A 23259-nucleotide genomic window follows, 5' to 3' on the forward strand; every position below is an offset into this window, starting at 1 on the left:
TTGCTATTGTTGATCTGAAAATGTGCTTGCTAATAATTTTTGAATTTGATATTTTATTCAAAATTTATATGTAATTTTTTAAAAGATAAATTAAAAAAAAAGGGTTTTGAAGAAAATTGGAAATTTTAGGCCAAGTGTGGGATATCTAAATGTTTTTTTTAATTTGAATAAATGATTTCGTGGTACATGTGGGGTTGGCGGAATAGGGGGTCAACGTTTTATCAACAGAAATTTCGAATCTAAAAAAAGTTTTTTCTTTGATTTGGCCCAGCATGAAAGTGCTGGTTAACGTTTTCATACGCAGGTCGGCAGGGTATTTTTTCACATTTTTTTAACATAAGAAGAAAAATATAAGAAGGTATGCGACTTGAAAAATTGACTTTCATATTTTGTGGGACACCGTAGTGTGCTTTTTATTTACTTATTTTTTTTGAAAAGTAGCGAAGTAGCAACTACATTTCAAAAGTAGTTTGCAGTTGCTACATTTAAAAAAAAAAGTAGTTATAGCTGTAGTTAACTACATTTGTAACAGAGTAATTGCCACAGGGTATACTCTATATACTCTATATACGTTGTATACTCTCAAAGTTTTTAGACACATAGCGCATACCTTCAAGCTCTAAGAATTTTCTTTTTATGACAAACAGTGAAACCTGTGTAAGTTGACCACTTGCGGTGCACTACTTTAGGGATCAACTTAATGAGGTTGAATTATATGATATAGATCTAATTCTGTGCCCGAAAATAGCAGTCAACTTAGACAGGTGGACAACTTACAAGGGTGGTCAACTTTACAGGTTTTACTGTATTATGTATATAATTGCATACACATATTGTGCGTAGTGGATTACTGGGAGTATACCCTCAGGAAAATTGATGGGAACATCACCGGCACAGCTTTCTTACCAACTGAGCTAATAGGCTTCCACCTCGAGGTGCTATACACAAAAGCTATGTGCAACAAAGTGACAAAATAAATTGAAATCAATGCCTCTACTTTGTTCAACTGTTCAAAAAATTTATACTGTGATTTACCACGCAAAAATTAATGTTTTGTTTCCAGAACTTACGTTTAAAATCATCCATGGAATTTATAGAAATTTGGATTAGAATTCTTCTAAAGAAAATGAGTCATTAAACTAAGTTTTTTTTTTGGTCTATGGGGGTTCTAATTCATGACCTTCACAATATTAGCAGAAAACTTTAACTGGATCAATGGGCTTCTGTTTTGGGTTGCTTTACATTAAAGAAATCCTTAATGGGCAGTTCTCAAAAGGTGGGAGCAAACACTTTGAAGTTTTAACACTGAATAACTTTTATTTTAATTCACTCAAATAGTTTTGAGTAAAATTATAATACTGTACAAAGACAAGAATTGACATAAATTATGGAAAAAATGCTCTTCAAATACCCTTAAAAAATGTTTTCTTTGCTAAAAGGCACAATTTTGGATATTCAAAAGTTAACTGAGCAAGTATACCATCAAAAAATTTTTTTTTAATTATTTCCATATGTTTCAAAATAAATAAATAAATAAAATAAAGGGTATGAATCTCAAACTAAACAATTTTTTGATAATATTTTCCACAAATGACAAAAGTAAAGACAGATTATTTATTTTGTAAACGATTTTAGAAAAAAGTAAGCTGGAATTTTGATGCATGTCCAAAAATCACGATCAGGACAATGCTATTATTTGAGAACTAAGTATAAGATGTTTATGTTTTAAAAATATTTTCCAATCCTCAAAATCAATTCTTAATTGTTTTAAAGAGTTTTCATATGCTTTTAAGCAGTATCTTTGAAGCAAAATCATTTTTCCAAAACATACATGTAAGATTTCCAAATTGCGTTACGATCTAGACACCAATAATCCTGTCCATTTATTAATTATTATAAATGATCTACTGTCTTATAACTGTGATAAAAAATGTTATTATAAAGTTAATTTCATTAATTCATTGGTATTATGCATAATCAACACGTTATATTATGAACATTACATAAATAACAGGAGAAACACACGTTCCCCATTGTTACAAACACATTTAAGTAAACAAAACGGCGGAAGCTCATAACTCTGCGAAATTTCAAACGTGATTATCTGTTATTTTACTGATATTTTGGATGAAATGTTTTCAAATTTTGATGAGAAACGAGCATATAAATGGCAATTCTTTAAGAAACAGTTCTTCAATGTTCTAATATTCAGGCATTTCACTTCTTTGCACAAAAATCGCCAAACTAACCCCGACTGGCGACAACTCACGGTGTACGATAAGCAAAGGGTTACCAGTGAGGAATTCCCGTTTTTGTCAACTACGTCAATTTTGGCGACTTGATCACTTGCGCTGGCGAAATGGATGGGGGGGGGGGTCGCATTTTGCGAACCCATAACAAAATTTTATTATTTAAAGACCAGTATATTAAGTCATTCAAGTGCTTCATTAATCCTTTCTTTTTTACTAGTGGTACCCGCACGGCTTCGCCCATAATAGCAAATTAAAAGGTCTTTTGGTTCGCCTGTATATTTACAAATGATGTGTAGTGAATTTTCTCGCCAATTGGCTTGTGCCCACGTTACGGTTCCACGTTATGATAATTTCGTATCTCGCCAATTGGCTTGTGCCCATGTTACGGTTCCACGTTATGATAATTTCGTAATTTATTCGTCCATCTTATGATATTTTTTTTTTCTTAAAATTGGAATAGAAAAAGAACAAAATCGAATTTTCGAAAAATCGCTTCGAGGTGCACACCTCCATGCTACATACTAACTTTGTGGCAAATTTCATGAAAATCGGCCCGAACGGTCTAGGCGCTATGCGCGTCACAGACATCCTACAGACATCCAGACATCCTCCGGACAGAGAGACTTTCAGCTTTATTATTAGTAAAGATTGCAAAATTTAAAAATAGATAAAATTTTCACTGGAAAAGTTTGAAAATTGTGAAACTTACATTATGATGATGTCAAAATCTGTTACCCATTGGATGATTATGTCCAAAATCTGTGACTAACCGATCGACCATTAAATTTGCTATTTAATGATTTTTATGAATACCTGCTGTCATTTTATGTTTTTCTATAATATTCTAGGTGTACATATTAAGCAATAAAAACAAAATTGATGTCAAATTTGAAAATTTAAAAAATTGCTCAGAATAAATTTTGTTGCCTTCACCCCTTTGAGAACTTTCCTAATATAAAACAAACTAGACGACCCGTGCGGAACTCCACACTGTGCTTCGAATCGTTTCATAAGGCATTTCACTCTTTAAAAATTTCATAGAAAGAATATTATGAAGAAGAACCGAAAAAATTAAGCGCACAACAGAAGGCATGTAATTTGAAAACATCAGTAACAAAATCTCGTTAAATACAACACTGTGATAATTTGATCATCGCTTACCTTTTGGTTGTATGTTTCAATGCAAACATAAATATTATTAAAAGTGTGACTGAGTGACTTGTGAAAAAGTAGTAATTTTGAATGTGAAAAAACAGGTTGTGACAAATACAGTCCTGCCCATGTGAGCATCTGACAGAAAAAAAAAGAAACATTAAAGAGATATTTATTGGCACGAATTCGAACTGGCGCCATTCTGATTCACAGCACGACACTCCAACAAACCTAGCAATTGCGCCTTCCTTTTCGAATGCTATTAATTGAAGGAATGAGTAATAAAAAACAGCAAAAAAGCTTTTTGCCGAAAAAAAATAATAAGATCATGCGTCTATATTTTGTAATTAGTCAGCATGATAAGATTTAAAACTATTCGTAAAACATGGAATTTGATTAAAGAATGAGGAAGACGTCACGTAGCGATTGAAACAAACATTCTAGAGAAGTAATAAATTCTCTAGAAATGAAAATAAGTGTTTTTATTTTTGAATATTGAACAATTTCCCATAGCAGGTTGTTTTAACCGCTACGGATTAAATGCTCGCACATGTTTTTCTTTTATTCGAACACTTAAAATATGAAACCAAAACCAGTTGAACTGAGTCCATTTTTTACGTGTAATTTTTCGAACGTAGACAAAATGTGTTTTTTTTTTAGCCGAAAGAAGATTAGTAGAAAATGATTTCTTACTAATAAAGTTGATAATAATTTTAATGTTTTGTATCATATTTGAATAAATAATTAAAGTTTTACTGGGTGCAAATCGTACTTTCAATTTCGCGTAGTATTTTTTCATTTGTACAAAAGATCGAACACTGCTATTAGAAAAATCTACATTTCAGCATACAGTGAAAATGTTTTTCTGCACAAAAAGGATTCCCTTGAGGCAAATCTAATACTTTTTTATGCTTACATTATTCTTAGTGGTCTGGAAGGAGTCAAAGCTTTAAAAAAAGGAAGAACACCCTTCGATTAACAGTCAACTTATCTGAATGATAACTGTAGCCTGCATAAAGGAGTCGAAACACCAAGTAACATTCCCGTTGCATTAATTTTATTACGTGTGTTATCTGTTGTATGTTATGAGTACATGTAATTCGTAATATTACTGTAAATTTACTTTTATGTCGGACAGCCCGAGCTCGCCAGAAGTTCAGATAGTTTATAGTCATACGCTCTAATAAAAAAAAAATTATCAATTTAACCGAACAACTAAGTCCAGTGCTTTAAGGCTTTATTCAAAAAACACACACATATAGGTTAATTTAAATTTTTTTTTTCTTGCCGAAAGAAAGATCTCGCATACGGATAGAAAAATAATCCACAAAAATAATAAAAAGGTTAGATATTGAAGAGAAGTGTTTTTATTTTTGAAGATTTTTACAATTTAATATCGCAAGCTGCTTGAACTGTTATGGCTTAGATGGCAGCACGTGTTCATCATTTAACAGCACGGTTAAAATACAAAATATTTTGAACTAAGTTCTTTTTTAAGCGTAGCTTTTCGAATGTAGTAAAAATGTGATAGGATATTTTTTTTTTTTTTTTTGCAAAAAGAAGAAAAAATATATATTTTACCCTTCAAATTGAGGTAGTAACTTTTTTATTTGTACAAAGAGTTAAAAACTCATTAGAAGAATCTGTATTTCAATATACGATTTATTATTTTTTTTCTGAACAAAACACAATTCCATTGTAGTCTGAAAACATGAACCTGATACTTATATTTTCGCTTACATTATGCTTTAATTTTCTTACCGAAGCCAAAGTTTAAAAAAAATCCTTACAATTAAGAGTCAATTTAGCTCTATGTTGCAGCAAGTTTTCATAACAGCAAGGAGCATTTAAATCTCATTTATTCTATTCCCTCACATTTGTTATTCATTGTTATTAAGTGTTTATGTTATGCGCAATATTTCTCTAATTTTTTGATGCAGATTGTCCGGACATGGGCCCGAACACTCATTCTCCTGGTTACGAGGAGATCGCTCTGCCGATCAAGCTATTCAGCTCTGCCGGTCGTAGTGCAAGTTAAAGTTATAAATTTAACCGAAAACGTCATTCTGGTTCTTTAAAACAGGTTTTTGGCTGAAAAAAAAAAACAATTTTTAGACCGTGGGTCTATTTTTCGTCGGTAGCCAGCATGATAAGCTTTAAGATAAGGTGTAATTCAAAGAAATCGATCAAGAATTGAGGAAAATCTGGCGTAGAAACCAAAAACAGGCTACAGAAATAATATATAAGGATAACACACTTTTTGATAAAACAGCCAAAATTTGAATTTCCTGTTTGGTTTTCACAGAAAGTGGGGGGAAAATCTTTTAAAATGATGACTGAAGAAATTCAATAAAATATTGAGGGAGTTATGGCATTTTCACAAAAAAATTAATAAATAAAAAGAAAAACACCTTTAAGAAATAATATAAATGATTAAATAGAGTTCTTAGAAAATTAAGATTCTATGTTAATCTTTTCACTAGCAAAAAAAAAATATTGCTTGGACACTAAAAGACATTTGAATCCTGAAAATAACAGGTTGAAATATATTTTTAGAATGAAAATCTGTATATATTTTCTTGAAATTTTGAAATTCAGAGTAATGACATATAACGAGCAATGTAACGAAATACATTAAATAAATATTTTTGCTTGAACTAAAATAAGAATCCACATACACGGCATAGTTCCCATTTTTCAACCATGACTGCAACACATCCACCAAGCACAGAAAACTGGTTTTCAGCTAATAACATAAAGCCATTCTGCATTGGAATTTTTCCTGGCTTCAAATATATTTTTGTCCCTGGAGGAGTATCCATCCTAATAAAGTAAAAAATAGTTCAAGTGAAAAATAGATAAAATCTTTTCAAAAAAAAAAAAAAAAAACTCTTTTACTATGTAATTTGAAGAACTTACGTAATTGTCTTCCACTGACCCCATTGGAGACAATTTATGTATGTATTGCCATCCGTCAAAAGAAGTCTCAGAATTGATGGAGCTCCTGATCCATATTCATATTTAGGAGCAGAAGCATTTTTTATTTTTTGTATTTGTAGCACTCCCCCACCAGTAATCTATAACAGTACTTATAATCAAATCTCAAAATTCAATTAAAATACATGCAGTTTCAATTAATTAAATAAATTAATCTTAAATCAAACTTACAAAATCTAATTTTCCCCTTGAAACATCTTCAGATAAAAAGTTATCTCCGATTTCTCGTAAATCCATCTGTAAAAATACCACAAGATAAAAATATATGTAAATTTAAATGAATCCATGCATGAAAGTGAAATGAAACGTTTGCCATTTCAATGTAACACATGGTGCCGTGTTAAAACATTTTTTTTTATGGTTGAGATTGTGGGTTATTGTTCATATGTGATTTTTATTTATATTTTTTTTTTCAGTTGTGCTGTATTTTCAATGAATTAAAAATTATTTGACTGGCTACCGACTCATTTGATCGCCAACTCATACAATTGCTTCTGTGATATTTTATGAATCCATTTTAATGTGTGTTTTTAACTATACATAAAATCTTAAGGATTGAAATATTTAAGAAATTGCATTTATGTGTCACATAGTTAGACTGATGAATTATGTTATAGATATATGTTTGAATCATATTGAATTATTTTAGGATGAAAGTGATTTTTTTTTCTATTTATGATTGATTTTATATTGCACTGACTAACCGAATGATTACGCATTGCCTTATGTGGAGAAAATGAGTTTTCAAAACGAAGTTGTTTGTTTAAAATTTTTCCCTTTTTGCATTTGAGCTATATTTTGTTCATGAAATGTGCCAATGATAACAAGAAGTAGATTAGCTGCTACTGCCAATCAAACATCATCATCAATCAATTCCTGTAATATCATATCATCTAATATGTCTTTGGCAAATGCCCTACCCTCTTTCTTCAGTCTGGAGAATGAGTGTGTGAAAAATTTGATTTTTCAAATCTCGGATGTTGCTGAGCTTGAAAAACGGACAGCTGAGAAAAAATTAATTTTCTTAAAATTGAATCTTAAGAATAAAGCCCTAGATTTTTTAATGAATGATCCTCATGCAAACTCGGCAAAATAGTTTGATGATTTAACTAAAGCTTTGGTCGAAAAATTTTCTATCACAACTAATTTTTCACAAGTGCAGGAAAACTTCTCCAATGTAAGGCAAAAGCCTAATCAATCAGTGTCTGAATTAATTGAACAGATTGAAATTTCTGCCATAAAGTACATTAACATAGAGACTCCCTCAAAAGAAATTCAAGAGTTAAAGGAGAACTTAAAATTTTCCAAACTTTTAGAGGCATTAAGGGGGGATATCAAAGTCAAGGTTCAGAAACTTGGTCCAACTAACTTTGAAGAAGCCGCTAAATTTGCCAAAAACATCGAAAGTGCATTGAACTCTGATGATTACAGCATCTCAAACATTAATTGTTGTTGAAATACTGAACTACAAACATTGTTGCAAAATCAAATCGAAACAAACAAACAAAAATCTTGACAGAACAATTAAACAAAATCGAACAATGGTCAGTTCAGGTCAATAACACACATCAGCAAAACCAGTCTGGCACCTCTTGGGCAAACCCAGCAGTGCAGGAATTTGTTCCTGGCAGCATCTCAATCTCAACAACTTTCAGAATAACAAAATAGTGTGTCACATTTGTGGGAAACCACACCTCACAACCCAGTGTTGGCATTACCCAACCAACACAAAACCCCAGGGTATTTATCATAACTGGCAGGGTTAATATCATAACCAGCAGGGTTAATATCATAACCAGCGGGTTAATTTTTATAACCAGAGGGGCAATTTTCATAGGCGTGCATCAAGTAGGAGAAATTCAAGATCATACACTAGTAGATGGGGTGCTTTTAAACGGTCAAAGAAACTCTAACTATGGTAGGGGGGATTTAAACTAGATGGGGGTTTTCGGAATAAAGATCAAAATCAAAAACTAAGGGACCTCACAGAAACCCCACATAAAAAACTAACCAACCTTAGTAATAACAATGAAAGAAATTCAGAAAGTAATAAAAGAAATTCTGACTCTGTTGGCATAGTTAGGAACTGTAGCCAATTCTCTCCCAACACAAACTGATTAATCTGTAAGCATCCCCGAAATTAAAATTTTGTCTTCATGCAACAGCCAGGACTCTTGTACCTTACCCAGGGTTGGCAAGTTTCTGCCAAGGTGGTTAAAACCACTGGTAGAAACCGGTTAAAACCGGCATGGCAAAAACCACTTTCTGCCACATTTGTGGCAGAAACTGGCAAAAACTCACAAAATAAAAAAAATAATTCTTGATATAAAACTGAAAATGCATGAAAAAAAAATTAATTGTTAAAAAAAAATTACTGTAATTTTATTACAAAATTATTACAATTCAAAATAAAATGTTACATTGTTTGGATCCTGCAATTACCTCTTAGAAAAGGTGGTTTCAAAAAATCTAAACAGGTTCTCAATTTACTACGCACAAATGAGAAATTTTAGAATATTCTTAAAACAGAAGAGCAAGCAATGTTCGTGAAACTTTCATCTATTGCATAACTGGTCCACCATGTAGTAACTGGGGTTGTGGTAAAAATTTGACTGGAAAAATAAGTTTTGAGAAATGGGGTCAATTTGTTTTGCAAAGCTGTGACATTAGGTACAAAATCTAGGCAAGTAAAATTCTGGCACTTTCTTCTTGAAGCACATGACATGATAATTTCAATCAAACAAATTAGAGAAAGCATAAGTGAGCAAATTGCAATCAGTAATGCCTGTTTAATTCTGTTTGTCACTCCTCTTTCCTAAGCACCCCTGTATGATTTTTTATCCTTTGTTAAATTAATCCAAATACTACGAGCCTCTGCAATAGGATAGTTCTCTTTCTGAACTAAATCAAGGGCACTAGCATGGGATTTTATTTTTTTAAATGATGAAATGTTTAATTTTTTAGTTTACTTAAACAAATATCATTTACTAATTACTTGAGTTATTAAAGACATTTTAAAGTTTTTGCCAGTTTCTGCCGGTTTTTACCGGTTATAACCAGTTTCTGCGACTGGCACGGCAAAAACTAGTTTCTGCCGGCAGAAAGCCAACCCTGACCTTACCATTAATTGAAATTAGATTTGGAAATCAAATCTACACTGCTCTGATAGACTCCGGAGCCAGCATCAGTCTGGCTCAGACTGATATTTAATCTTTCATCAAAGAAGTTGCCAAAGTGGAATATGTTTGCCGTTCTGTCAAAATTTAATTATTTAATAGCTCTACCGTTCTCTACATGTCATCAGTTAACCTATGTTTCAAAATAGACACAAACTTAGTTCAGAAATACTTTTTTTGTTACCCAAAACAACTGGGGGTATGATTATCAGTTTATCTTAGGATAAGATTTCATACAGAGAAATAAGTTGATAATTGATCCTGCCAATAACAGACTTGTTATGGACAATTGTTAATTTTTCTAACTCAAACACAAATTCTAAAAACGACCAAGATATTAGTGACATTAAAACTAACTACTGTGTTAAAAATGCAAAAATTGTCAACAATGTTACAATTTTGCCAGGGGAGTTTGAAGTGGTTAAACTAGAGATCCCAAATAATATGCGAATGCATAAACAAGTCATGCTAACTCCTAAAACCAACAGAGTGGGTTATCATGTCAATAACTCCATACATATGACCAATAATGACATTTTATTTATACCATTATTGAAAATGACACATCTAAAAAAATCAAAATTAGGAAAAAACACAATTGTAGGACAATTGAACTTTTCGATGAAACTAATGTGGTCAATCCAACCGAAGAACAAATTTTTCCAATTAGCAATCTGAACATCTGCGACATTAATCAATTGAGAAAAGAGTTAAAAGAGTCAGACTTTGATTTAAATCACCTCAATGATAGGGATAAAAAAGAAGTTTTGAAGTTGTTGATGGATAATTACTCTGTTTTTTCAAAAACTTATGCTACACTAGGCTTGACTGATGCCATTACCCCTGAATTCAAGCTCCTTCAGTTTTCCTTTACAAACAAAGCCCTACCCCATTCCAAAATTTGCTTTGCTTCTAGGAGCTGGGCAATTTCCTTCTGAGCAAATATGCTTGGAAGGTAATCACCTTAAAAGTAATCTCTGTGAGACTCCCTACATTTCACCCAGCTGTGATGCCATTGTTGGAAGCCAGGGGCCTCTTTCAGAATGGAGTATAGCTGGTTTGCTGCAAAAGCCATTATAACCCTTTCCTTGTCTGAAATATTGTGACATTTAATCACCTTTTGAGAACATACTCAGAAGTTGCAAGGGCCATATCAGGTGTGTAAGGACCTCATTGGACCACAGGAGTCTGGATTTTGCCAAAATCGTTGAAATCAAGTACTGGAAATGCATAAAACTTGTGACCCCCTGAATCTTCAAATGGTTCTCTCTACTAGGCTGTCTCCTACTTTCTGACAAAATTTGATGCAGTAGCACTGCTCCAGTTGTTTCGTCATTTTTAAGATCCAACGAGAGCCCTACACATTAACTCAGTCAAACCTTGCTTGCCAGCTATGGATGATATTGACAAAGGGGAAAAATGCAAGCATGTGTAAAGGTTCAAGGTCAGCTCATGCAAGCATACTATTCATATCCATCCATCTGGTTTTCAGAAGAAAACAAGGCCAGATACTTTAACAACCCTCTTATATTTCCCATTTTAGTTTCAAAATTTTGCATGTTTTAAAAAGCTTACATCTAAGGCCTTTTGAACAATTGAAGTTACATTTTGCCTGTCAAGACCTTCCTTGCACTGCTCAAGACCTTCCTTAGACAAATACCTACAAAACAGCAGAAAAATTTGGTTAAGTTTTAAGTGCACAGTATACAAATTATACAATACATAAATGAGTAATCATGAAAAACTTAAACAATTCCTTCTACTGCTGTGGCATTTTTAATAAGCATAGCATAAATTATTTCATTCATGTATAAAAACATACATGTATTATTTCATACATGTTTAATAAAAAAGGGGGGAGAGGGGTGCGGGGAACGCCACACATAATACTTACTCTGTTTTGAAATTTACAAATCAAAGGGATAATATAGACTTGCATATACATAACTATAATTTAATAAGTTTTCAAAAAAAGTAACTGAACAACAACATTGCTAGAAAATGACAATTACAATATAAAAAATATCAGTATAAATAATATTAAAATAACCAATTAATGACATTAACATTAATAGTGAAATAAAATATTTATCACAAGCATGAAATGATGGTCAAATTTGAATCCTAATTCTTGGCTACTTTAATTAAACTTAATTCAATGTCGGACAACTTAAACAAATATTGATTTTTTCCTTTTGTTAAAAAACCTAAGATTTTTCTTTCATAGAATAGTTAATATTTTTTCCGCCATGAAATTCAATTTGGAATGGTAACAATCTTTTTTATTTTGATTTCTGATTTAAAATTTTTTAGTCTTCAAAAATAATGAACCGGAGGCAATTAAATATTTCAGGGTTTACGGCATGACTTTAGAGCAAGGACGGATACAAAGGAGGGCAATGGGGGGCGATCGCCCCTCCCTTGAGGGACCCTGCAAAGGCAATTTTTCCAAATTGAGGTCTTAAAACAAAAGTCTTGGCCATCTTTCATATGACGTTATGGAAAGGAATCGGGTTCATATCTCCCTCCCGGAAACTTTTCGTAATTGAAGTTTCAAAACTGAAATTTAGGACGATCTTTGGGGATTCTAGGAGACCCTCCCATGGGAATTTCTCAAAATTTTAGTCTTAAAGACGCGATTGCAGACATCTCAGTTAGTGTTAGAGAAAGAAATGGGTTCAGTGACTTTTCTCCAGTAATTTTTCGATAATGAAGATTGCAAAGGGAAAAGGAAAAGAATAGATTAGTGATCGGCTTGGCTAATTCTCTGTATTTTTTTTTTTTTTTTTTTTGTTTTAAAGAAAAATGGTGTAGCAGCCCCCCCCCCCCCTCTCTCTGAGCAAGTGTAAATCAGATACGTAGTAAGAGATGAGGTTAAAAAAAATCGCCTCCTCCTTGAAAAATGTCTGGATCCGTCCTTGCTTTAGAGCTTAGCAGAGGCATGCGCATAGCTTCAGTAATGGGGGGTACCACTATACTAGGGAACTTGGGGGTTTAGATAATCGCCAGAAAAGAGATACAGGGTAGCGAGGAAACAAATTTAGGTAGGTTTAGGACATTGGTGGCATCTGAATTGTTTCAAAGGAGCATTTTTAAAATGGAGTCAGTGAGTCAAAACTAAATCTGAGAATTGGAAATATAAACCTAATTGTGCATAATATTCACTCAGGAATGGGGGGCTCAGGGGTTTCTCTCCCGAGAACTTTTGGAAAGTTTAGTCTTTAAAATGCATTTTAGATTATTTTTGGTAATGTTAAGGTGAAAAGGCTCAGGGACGCTTCCACCGCTTATTTTTCAAAATTGCAATTTTTAAAAACGCAGTTGTTATCTCCAATTGAGTTGAGAAGTAGGGGGTTAAGGGAAAGACCACCCCCTCCTGAAATTATTACTCTGACATTGCAATTTTAGACTATCTTTGATGATGTGAGGAGGAGTGATTCGAGGGCTCACCCTCGGAATGTTTTCGAAATTGATCGAAAAACTTAAGATGAAGTTCAAGACGATCTTCAACAATGTCGGTGAGAGGAGATGCCTTCCCAGAAAATTTTCTAAATTATCTTTTAAACCACAACTTTTGGATGATCTTTGGTAATGTTAGTGGGCAGAAAAGTTTGTGAACCGCCTTTTTCCGAAATTGAAATTTCAGAAATGCAATAGTAGATGATCATCAATGATATTTATTATCGAGGGAGGGGGGGGGGGTTCAGGTGCGCTCTTCCAGAATATTTTTTGAAATTGAAGCTCTAAAGCAGAAATTTTAGACAGATATTAAGTTGAGCGGCAGTTCAAGGATTCCCAGAAAATTTTAGATTGAGGTCCTATAAATGAAATTTTAGAAAATCATTAATGGTGAATAGGGTGCGTTTCTCGCAAATTTAGGTTTGGCGTTTCTCAAGGATTTGAGTGGGAGCGCTATCTTTGAAACTTTTTGGAATTGACATCCTAAATATGTAAAAGTCATTTCTGATGCCAATAAAGGAAAGGATAGGGCTTGGGAACTCTCCCCCGCCATTCTTTCAAAATCAAAGTTTCAAAAACGCTCTTCTAGGCTACCTTTGTAACGTAAAGTGAAGTGAAAGGATAAGTTTCGGGGACCCCTTCCTTCCCTTTTTTTACTATGTCCCTATCTTCTTTTTTGTTTTAATTACTGATAAAAATATTGTGGAACCCCCTTCCTGAGTTTTTCTTCTTCAAAACCATTTGAGTGTTCTTTGGTTATAAATAGTGAAATTTTCAATTTCCAGTCTGATATTTTTGTTTGTTTGAAACATAAGCGTCTGTGGTCTCAGTAAAAACTTTTAACATTTTAGACTGATGTGATACCTTTTAGTGATACAGGAGTGGCTCTCGTCAAGAGTGTAACAAGAGTCCCCCCCCCTAAAAAAAGAAGAATTTTGCATGATGCATGGCGCTTCTCCTGGGTTTGCTTAATACTTTTACATTGTAGTGACGTAACTGAGAGTGGTAAGGCACGACTTTCAACCCCAAATAATCCCTCGTTTTCAAAAAAGGAGAGGCATTTCAACTCTCAAAGTGAAAAGAAATATTTTGAAACATTATTCAAGTACGCTACAATAACTATATATATAAAAATGGATGTTGATAAATTTGTGAGTTTGTTTGTTCCCCGGGGGGTTATTCCATGTCAGTTCAACCACACCCCAACACCCACCATCTCAGATTTCAATGAAACTTTGTATACTTCTACTTTTCATAGTCCTAAGTAACCTCCTAAAGTATTTCTTCTCTATTAAAAATAGTTTTTATTTTTTTGACCCTTCAAAGTTTTGCGATTTTGCGTTAGTTGTCATTTACAGTTTTCTCAGAATGAACAGCAGCTGTTTGCAAAAAAAATTATTTCTCAAGAACTAAAGATAAACAAATTTTGAAAATTTTTAAATTATACATTAAGATTTCAAGTATTTCAGAAAAAAATATGTCAAAAATCTAAATTTATATTCAGCAATTTAAAAAAATTAACAAACTGAAAAATTAAAAAAATTTTCAATAAAAAAATGATTGTCGAAATTTTAATTTTTTGGCATGAGGGTCTAAATTAAAATGATTTATATATTTTTTTAATGATCATTAACATGTGTGCTAACATAAAAAATGAAAATCTTTAGGGGACTTTGAGGGATTCTGTCCCCCCCCCTGCCCCCTATTTTGATAAATTGAAAAAAAGTTGATCACAATGTTACAAACTAAGTTAATAATCGCATTATTAAAGAAAATTTAAATATTGAAATACATTGGTGTTTGAACTTAAATGCAAACATTTAAATACTCAAGATTTTTTTGAATTGAAAATAATTAAATTAATTAATAATAAACAATAAAAATAAGACATTGCGAAATTCGAACTTTCCTACAATTTATGCATACTAAAAATTATTTTTGAACTTAGGACAACATAGAAATTGAATCTTTTCATCTAATTCTAATTTATAATTAGGCAATTTATACAAAGTATTAAAAATCCTACAAATACCAGCTCATAGTTCTTAAATTCCTTTTATTTTATGTCTGTTTTTCATCTTTTCTACTAACAAGATTAGAAAAAAAGTATGTCATTCCAGTTGTTGTGTGTGGTGGTTCTACAGTACATTATCATATCTAGGGCAAATACAAGTAAAAATTCCACATCTGTTCAGTAATGATTTCTCTAAGCAACTGGGCAAAGAAGAGACTAAAAGACAAATTCAAAGCTAGACACTACTAGTTTGCAAAGCTTTTAACTTGTTTTATTAACCTAATGCAATGATGAAACTGATACTTCGATTTGTTTATCTCTCATCTAATGGAATAACCCAGAAAAGTTTTGGTTTAACTTAGCAATTTATTGGGTATGAGTTTAAAAGGGTTACCATTGCCTAAAATGTTTACAATTAAGGCTTTGCAACAATCTCATTTGACCCTAAAAGTGTGTTTTGTTATCTTGAGTGTTTCTATGATCATAAATGGATCCTAATAACCTGGCATTTGTACAAATGACAGGTATTTTATTTTACACTTCACTAGAAATTTTTTTTAGATATTTTGTTTTCTTTCTAATATATTTGTCTGTCACCTCCCTAACTTTATGGTTACTTTACTAGCTCCCAGCTGGTATTACATGACAGCTGATCAGCAAGCTGTATGGTTTACATTTATAGTTGTTTATATTATGACTGTGAGATCAGGGTTGGCAAGTTTCTGCCGAGGTGGTTAAAACCACTGGTAGAAACCGGTTAAAACCGGCATGGCAAAAACCACTTTCTGCCACATTTGCGGCAGAAACTGGCAAAAACTCACAAGATGAAAAATTAATTCTTGATATACAACAGAAAATGCATGGAAAAAATTATTGTTAACCAAAACACTAACTTTATTACAAAATTATTACAATTCAAAATCAAATGTTACATTGTTGGGACCCTGCAATTGTCTCTTTGAAAAGGTATTTTCAAAAATCTAAACAGATTCTCAATTTAATGTGCACAAATGAGAAACTTTAGAATGTTCCTGAAATAGAAGAGCTAGCAGACAATGCATCAAGGAGCAAGCAATGTTCGTGAAACTTTCATCTATTGTATAACTGGTCCACCATGTAGTAACTGGGGTTGTGGTAAAAATTTGACTAGGAAAGTTTTGAGAAATGGGGACAATTTGTTTTGCAAAGCTGTGACATTAAGTACAAAATTCTAGGCAAGTAAAATTCTATCACTTTTTTCTTGAAGCACATGACATGATAATTTCAATCACAAACAATTTAGAGGAAGCATATGAGTGAGCAAATTACAATCAGTAATGACTGTTTAATTCTGAATGTCACTCCTCTTTCCTAAGCACCCCCATATGATTTTTTATCCTTTGTTAAATTAATCCAAATAATACAAGCCTTTGCAATTGAAAAGTTCCCTTTCTGAACAAAATCAAGGATACTAGCATTGGATTTTATTTTTTAAAATGATGAAATGATATTTAATTTTTTAATTTATTTAAACAAATATCTTTTACTAATTACTTGAGTTAAAGACACTTCTAACTTTTTGCCAGTTTCTGCCGGTTTCTACCGGTTATAACCAGTTTCTGCCACTGGCACGGCAAAAACTAGTTTCTGCCGGCAGAAAGCCAACCCTGTGTGAGATTGGTAACTACTTTTTATTTAAAAGACACTTTCTTTTTCTTGATTCCATTTTCAACTGCTACATTAGTTTTATCAAGGACAGTATGTTCTTTTGTAAGCCACTTTTAATTTTGTACAAATGATTTATAAACATTATATTCTAAATATTCCTATTCAAATATAGTGAAGCCTCAGTAACTGGACTCACTGATAATCCAGGTAACTCAACATTTATTTTTCTTAGGGTCTGCCCAATGCTAACTTCAATGGCCGAAAACCTTTCTAACTTGACACACATTTGCTAGAACCCCTATCAGTCGACATTCAATTGCTATTCTAGTTCAATTCCTTCTTTCATATTGACCTTTTCTCAAAATTTTAGAAAAGCTCTTTTAGAGAATTCTATCTTTTATCCAGGGGAGTCAGCAGCCACTCTGCGCTGTTAGTGCAATTCTAAAAGGGTAGGGTAAAATGTAATCCTATGGAAGGCTTGTAGAGAAAGAAGGGACCATTACTTGTTTTCTAAACTAGTGTGAGCAGGACTTGTTATCTTTAGCAGACCTGAATAACAAGAAGCGTTTATCTCTTTTCAACAAATACGTATTTATTCCTTACAAGATATTCAAATCTATTATTGATTTTATTATGTATTTTTCAAAGAAAGAAAACAAAAGTAATAGAAAATTCATTTGCTGGAATTAATTTTCATACTGTGAATGTTAAGCATTAATACATATAAGTGATACAAACAGAAAATGTTTAGGAATTAAAATTTTGCAACCCCAGGTAAGTTGAGTTGCGAGTTAGTTATGTCATTAATCTGGGGGGGGGGGAATCTGGACAAAAAAAATTTTTTTCCAAATCTGCTTGCCAATTGTCATTAAAAAAATATAAAATTCCATTGAATACAAGAGGTGCGTAAATACTAATATATTTCTTCATTTGCTATGAAGGGAGGGGGGGGGGAAGGTAATTAACTTTATTTAGAACATATTATTACTAAACAATCAGGCCATTAATTTTTAAGGGTTGTTAAATGTAATTTCAAACAATTAAAAGGATGAATTTGTTGTTGTACAGCAGTAAATGGAAAAAACAGTTCCACGATAACAATTTTTTTTTCAAACGTAAAGGTGGGAGAGGGGATTCTGAAAGTACTAGAGACTGCATGATTATGAGTTGGTGTTAAGACTTTACTTTTGTTTTAAGTTGTCTGGACTGAAATGCAGTAATCCATATGCAGATATTGTTGTATGCAACTTTTGAATTTCATAATATCTTATTTTCAGAATGTCTATATTTTAAACAATTTTTAACTATCTCAAATAAAAAAAAGCTTGAATATTAAATTTATATGTTTGAGTTCAATATTTAACACACTTTATATTTAATTTTTTTAAAAATTGCTGCAAACTCTTGTTTCAAAGATATGGAAGAACTTTTCTCTATGTATCTTCATTGTTTCTAGGGGGGAGAGGACAGAATCCCTAAAAGACCCATAACTTTTTTCATAGGAAAAGTTAGGGACACCATACTCATGATTATTTTTTCTTTAAATCATGATTTTTAAAACTGACCCTGATCTTAAAAATTTTGAATTTCAACAATGATTTTTTGAAAAAAAAAATCAAAATGTTTAACTTTCTGATTTTTAAAAATTCTTTGTATAAACTAAGATTATTATAATATTTTTTATAAAAAGACTCAAAGTCTTAACATTTTTTACGAAAATTTTCAAAAAGGTAATATCATTAGTACAGGGGTGATTGTGAGTTCATCAAAAAATACCTGAAAGTTTCAAAGCGAGACCGGGGGAAGGGGGGGGGGTAATCTTTGACCCTTATTACTTAAGTGCACCTTTGCCATAGTATTAAATAGTCAAAATATTGTGTGTACATGTGATTAAATTTTTAATGGGTTACAAAGTTACTTTTGAGCTGGTGTTATACAAATTATCTTGACATTTATTTGTCCATCTTAAGGGATAGGTGTCCATCTTAAGGCTCTTGCAGGTATATTTGATGAGTATTATATAATTTTAAAAAATCGCGGAGGTAGGGAGATAAAAGCATAACAAAAAAAAACATTAATTCCGGTATTTTCGGACATAAAAATACTGGGAAATATAATAAAGTCAGACCAAACAACGTAAGTAGAAGCACAAATTTGTAAATTACAGCAGACACGTGTTTCGGCGTTACAGGGAACGCCTTTTTCAATGCAAAAATAATGAGCTTATGGATGAAAAGACATCCGACAAAAGCTTTTGTCGGATGTCTTTTCATCCATAAGCTCATTATTTTTGCATTGAAAAAGGCGTTCCCTGTAACGCCGAAACACGTGTCTGCTGTAATTTACAAATTTGTGCTTCTACTTACGTTGTTTGGTCTGACTTTACTATTCAGCACAAAGGTATTTATTTATCTTACTGGGAAATATGTCCGAAAATACCGGAAATTCGGTAAAATACCGGAACACAATCACCCCTGTTAGTAGCTGAGAAACATTTTTTTTTTCCCATTAAAAACAGCTCAGTTAATGTCTTTGAAAATGACAAAAAAATACAAAATCGAAAATTTTCAGAAGTCTATAAGATTAAAATACATTGAGATTGAAACAAAAGAAACTAACGGGTTGCTTTTAATCACAAAATAAGGAAGTATACCAAGTTTCATCAAAATCTAGATGGTAGGTGTTAAAATCCCATTTTTGTGGTTGATTTGAAAAATTTTAAACTATTTCAAATAAAATAGAAGCTTAAATATAATTTTTAATATTTCAGTTCCAAATTCAAACACACTGTATACTTGAATTTTTGTCATTATTGTTGACAATTCTGTTTTTAAGAATATGGAAGAGATTGTATAATGTTTTACGCTTTTTTTTTCCAGAATGTGGAAAGGGAGGAGGGGGGGGCAGGATCCCTTAATGTCCCCTAATGTTTTTCATTGGATAAGTTAGAGTACATAGTCAAGATCATTTTTGAAAAAAATCATGATTTTTAAAGCTGACCCTCTTGTTGAAATTCAAATTTTTGCCAACACCTTTTTTTTGAAAAAAAAAATTCAAAATTTCCAATTTTCTAATTTATTTTAAAAAAATTGTGCAAACTAAGATTATTAAGATATTTTTTATCAACATGTTCAAAGTCTTTCTATTTTGTGTAAAAAAATTTCAAAAAGATTATAGCATTAGTTACCAAGAAATAATTTTTTTCATAAACAACAACATTTCAGTAAATTACCACTTAATAGCCAGGGCTAAAGCAGAATTACATGAAATACACCGTCAGCTCAGTCATTTCCAGCCGAGGACTGCAGTTTCGTGCTTATTAGCACTCAACATCTCAGTTTGAGTGTCTCAAAAATGACAAAAAATGTAAAATTGCCAAATTTCAAAAAGCTATAAAATCGAAACGCATTGATACTGAAAGAAAAAAAATTAGGGGGTTGCTTGTAAGCCTAAAGGGGATGAAGTATACCAAGTTTGATCAAATTCCGAGAGGGTGGGTGTTAAAATCCCATTTTTGTGGTTGATTTGATGTGGAATGACCCCCGGGGTGAATTTAGGGAAGGGCAGGCGGGGCAATTGCCTTGGGGCCTCCACAACAAAGGGGCCCCCCACAGTAAAATTTTTACAAAATATACTAATTTTCACGTTTAAGCAAATTTTACGTTTTTTCTCCCCTATAAATAATAATAATATAAACAAATAAATAGCAGTAACTTCAGGATGTATTTACAATTAAAGTGCTGATCAAAAGTATCGGATATATACATATATATCAAAATATTCGGATATATATCACAGTAAAGTCAGACCAAACAACGTAAGTAGAAGCACAAATTTGTAAATTACAGCAGACACGTGTTTCGGCGTTACAGGGAACGCCTTTTTCAATGCAAAAATAATGAGCTTATGGATGAAAAGACATCCGACAAAAGCCAAGAGCAGATAAGCAAGCAGCTTAAAAGATAAAAACAGCGGATTAGCCAAACACCAATGACAAAGTTATAAACCGATCAGGAACCAATAGGAATGCAAGCAAAGGTCAGGAGCTTTCGCTTAGGTACGAACCCAGAAAGAAAGAATTCAATTGGACAAGGATTAAGCCGAAGCTTAAACAAAAAGAAAAGAAATTGTCAGTAACCGTGAACCGCAAGAAAGGAAAAGCAGAATGGAAAACCATGAAATAAGATAAACAGAAACAAAAAATATTCGAAAAAAGGAAAAATAAAGATAAATAGAAGAAAATTGGGGGGGGGGGGTGTCAATCAAGACAAAAAGGCAAAAATAAACAAAGAAAGATAGATAAAAATGAGTGGGGGAAAAAAAGAGGGGGGGGGGAATGGGGAAAGGACAGTATTAAAGATATGGGAGCCAAATGTTAGAAAAATATGGAACTGCACTAAGATCGTTAACTAAGTTAGAACTGTTCCTCAAAATATGAAAGGATTCCCAAAAGTCAAGATCTGATGAATTGGGGCATTTTTGGATAATCTGAAAAGAGTTAAAATCAAAAGAGTGATTCGAATCCCAACAATGTTGAGCAATACTAGACTTATTTAATTGTTGTTTTTTCACATAATTTTGATGCTCTTTCAAGCGAATTTTTAAAGCACGCCGAGTCTGTCCAATATAGGCAAGTTTACAACTACAATTAATTCTATAAATTCCACAACAATTAAGAGGGTGAATAGGATCTTTAAAAGAAGAGAATGAAAGTTTATTAATAGGAGAGAACACCACCTGGAATTGGAAACGTTTTAGAATCTTAGCAACCTGATAGCTTACAGATGGAAAGAATGGCAAAACAACCAAATTCTTTCTAATGAAGGTTTGGTTAAGAACATTAGTTTGGGATTTATTTGAAAGTTTTTTATAAATGGAATCAATCAAAGTTGGCGGATAGTCTCTATCAATTGCCACAGCTTTAAGATAATTAAGTTCCACTTTAAGAAGTTCCGACGAAGAACAAATATTAATTGCGCGATAAACAAAAGAATTGAAAGCAGAATATTTTTGATTTGGAGGATGAGACGATAGTCTATGAGGAGGTAAAGAGACAGCAAAAGGTTTGCGATAAACAGTAGTTTCAAAACCAATTTCTGTACGAGAAACAAGTACATCAAGAAATGAAATGCAATTATTCCGTTCTTTCTCACAAGAAAACTGAATATGAGGATCAATGGAGTTTAAAATAGATAAAACCTCATCACTCTCAAACTGATTCTGGTTCATTAGAACAAAACAATCATCAACATACCGAACATAAAATTGGAACTGCAGTTTTTGGAACAGCTTAACTTCAAAATAATGCATGTAAATATCACTAAGAATGGGGCTAAGTGGGTTACCCATAGCCAGACCATCTAACATAATATAAAAATTCCCATTAAAAACAAAAAGAACATTGTTTAAGACAAGTACGGGTAAGGAAAATTAAATCCTCAATTTCCGTATTGGTGAAATGAAATTCAGAAAGTCTTCTACGAAGGCATAACAATGAACCCTCGACGGGAACGTTCGTAAATAAAGAGTTAACATCAAAAGAAGCCATAAAAGAATTATTTGGAACGAAACTATGAATTTTTTTAACAAACTCAACAGAATTTTTAATGGTAAATAAATTGTGACTCCTAAGGGGAGAAAACACAGAGACTAAATATTTTGCAAGTTTGTACGAAGCCGTACCAATATTGGAAACAATCGGCCTGAAAGGAATACCAGCTTTATGCACCTTAGGTAAAGCATAAAATCTAGCACAATTAGCAATAGATGGAACAACAGAGCGTTTAACATTTGAAGGAATAGACTGAACAGACTTAACAGCAGATGCAATAGTTTTTAACTCTTTATCACTAGGATCTTTAGAAATTTCAGCATATGGCCCAGAAGAAATCAAATCATTAGTTTTATCAACATAAGATGATTTGTCAAGAACAACAATTTGGCCACCCTTGTCAGCTTTGGTAACAACCAGATCAGAATTCGAAACTAAGTCTTTAACAGAACGGCTAATAGTATTAGCAAATACAGGTTTAGAAATTTTCGAGTTAAAGTCAATATTAGAAGCTATAAGATGCCGAATCGAATCTTTTTGAGAGGAAGTTAAGGCACTAAATTTAAAAGCTTTCTCAACAGGAGCAATAAGTTTTGAAAAAGAAGGATTAACACTCACAGCAAAATTATCATTACATTTTAGAGCCTCAATTTGAGAATTACTTAATGGAATGCTAGAAAGATTAACAACAACATTCTTATTAACAACAAGTAAATTATCAAGAGGAACGACATGAGAAGATTTACAAAGCGTAGCTAATTTCTTTTTCAAAACAATTTGATGTTTATCAGAGGAACGAAGGGTTCTAGACCAAGAATTTCTGTCAATAATGTTAAAGTTCGGAATGGAATTAGAAACCGAAAGATGTAAATCATAAAGTATCTTATAGCTTCTAATATTGACTTTAACTCGAAAATTTCTAAACCTGTATTTGCTAATACTGTTAGCCGTTCTGTTAAAGACTTAGTTTCGAATTCTGATCTGGTTGTTACCAAAGCTGATAAGGGTGGC

The 23259-nt window shown here is 32.4% G+C and overlaps 1 protein-coding gene across 1 annotated transcript in view; it reads right to left on the reverse strand.

Moving 5' to 3' along the window:
• LOC129235313 (tudor domain-containing protein 3-like) overlaps positions 1-11942 on the reverse strand; it is a 41567-nt gene extending 29625 nt beyond the window's left edge. The window contains exons 1-5 of the mRNA XM_054869051.1: positions 11938-11942; positions 11153-11237; positions 6573-6638; positions 6324-6481; positions 6083-6227 (exon numbers count right to left, since the gene is read on the reverse strand). Of these exons, the coding sequence (XP_054725026.1) occupies positions 6083-6227; positions 6324-6481; positions 6573-6638; positions 11153-11237; positions 11938-11942 (459 nt within the window). The remainder of the gene's footprint in view (positions 1-6082; positions 6228-6323; positions 6482-6572; positions 6639-11152; positions 11238-11937) is intronic.
• Positions 11943-23259: the final 11317 nt, after the last annotated feature.

Source organism: Uloborus diversus, chromosome 1, assembly GCF_026930045.1.
Source record: "Uloborus diversus isolate 005 chromosome 1, Udiv.v.3.1, whole genome shotgun sequence".
NCBI classification, from domain to species: Eukaryota; Metazoa; Arthropoda; class Arachnida; order Araneae; family Uloboridae; genus Uloborus; species Uloborus diversus.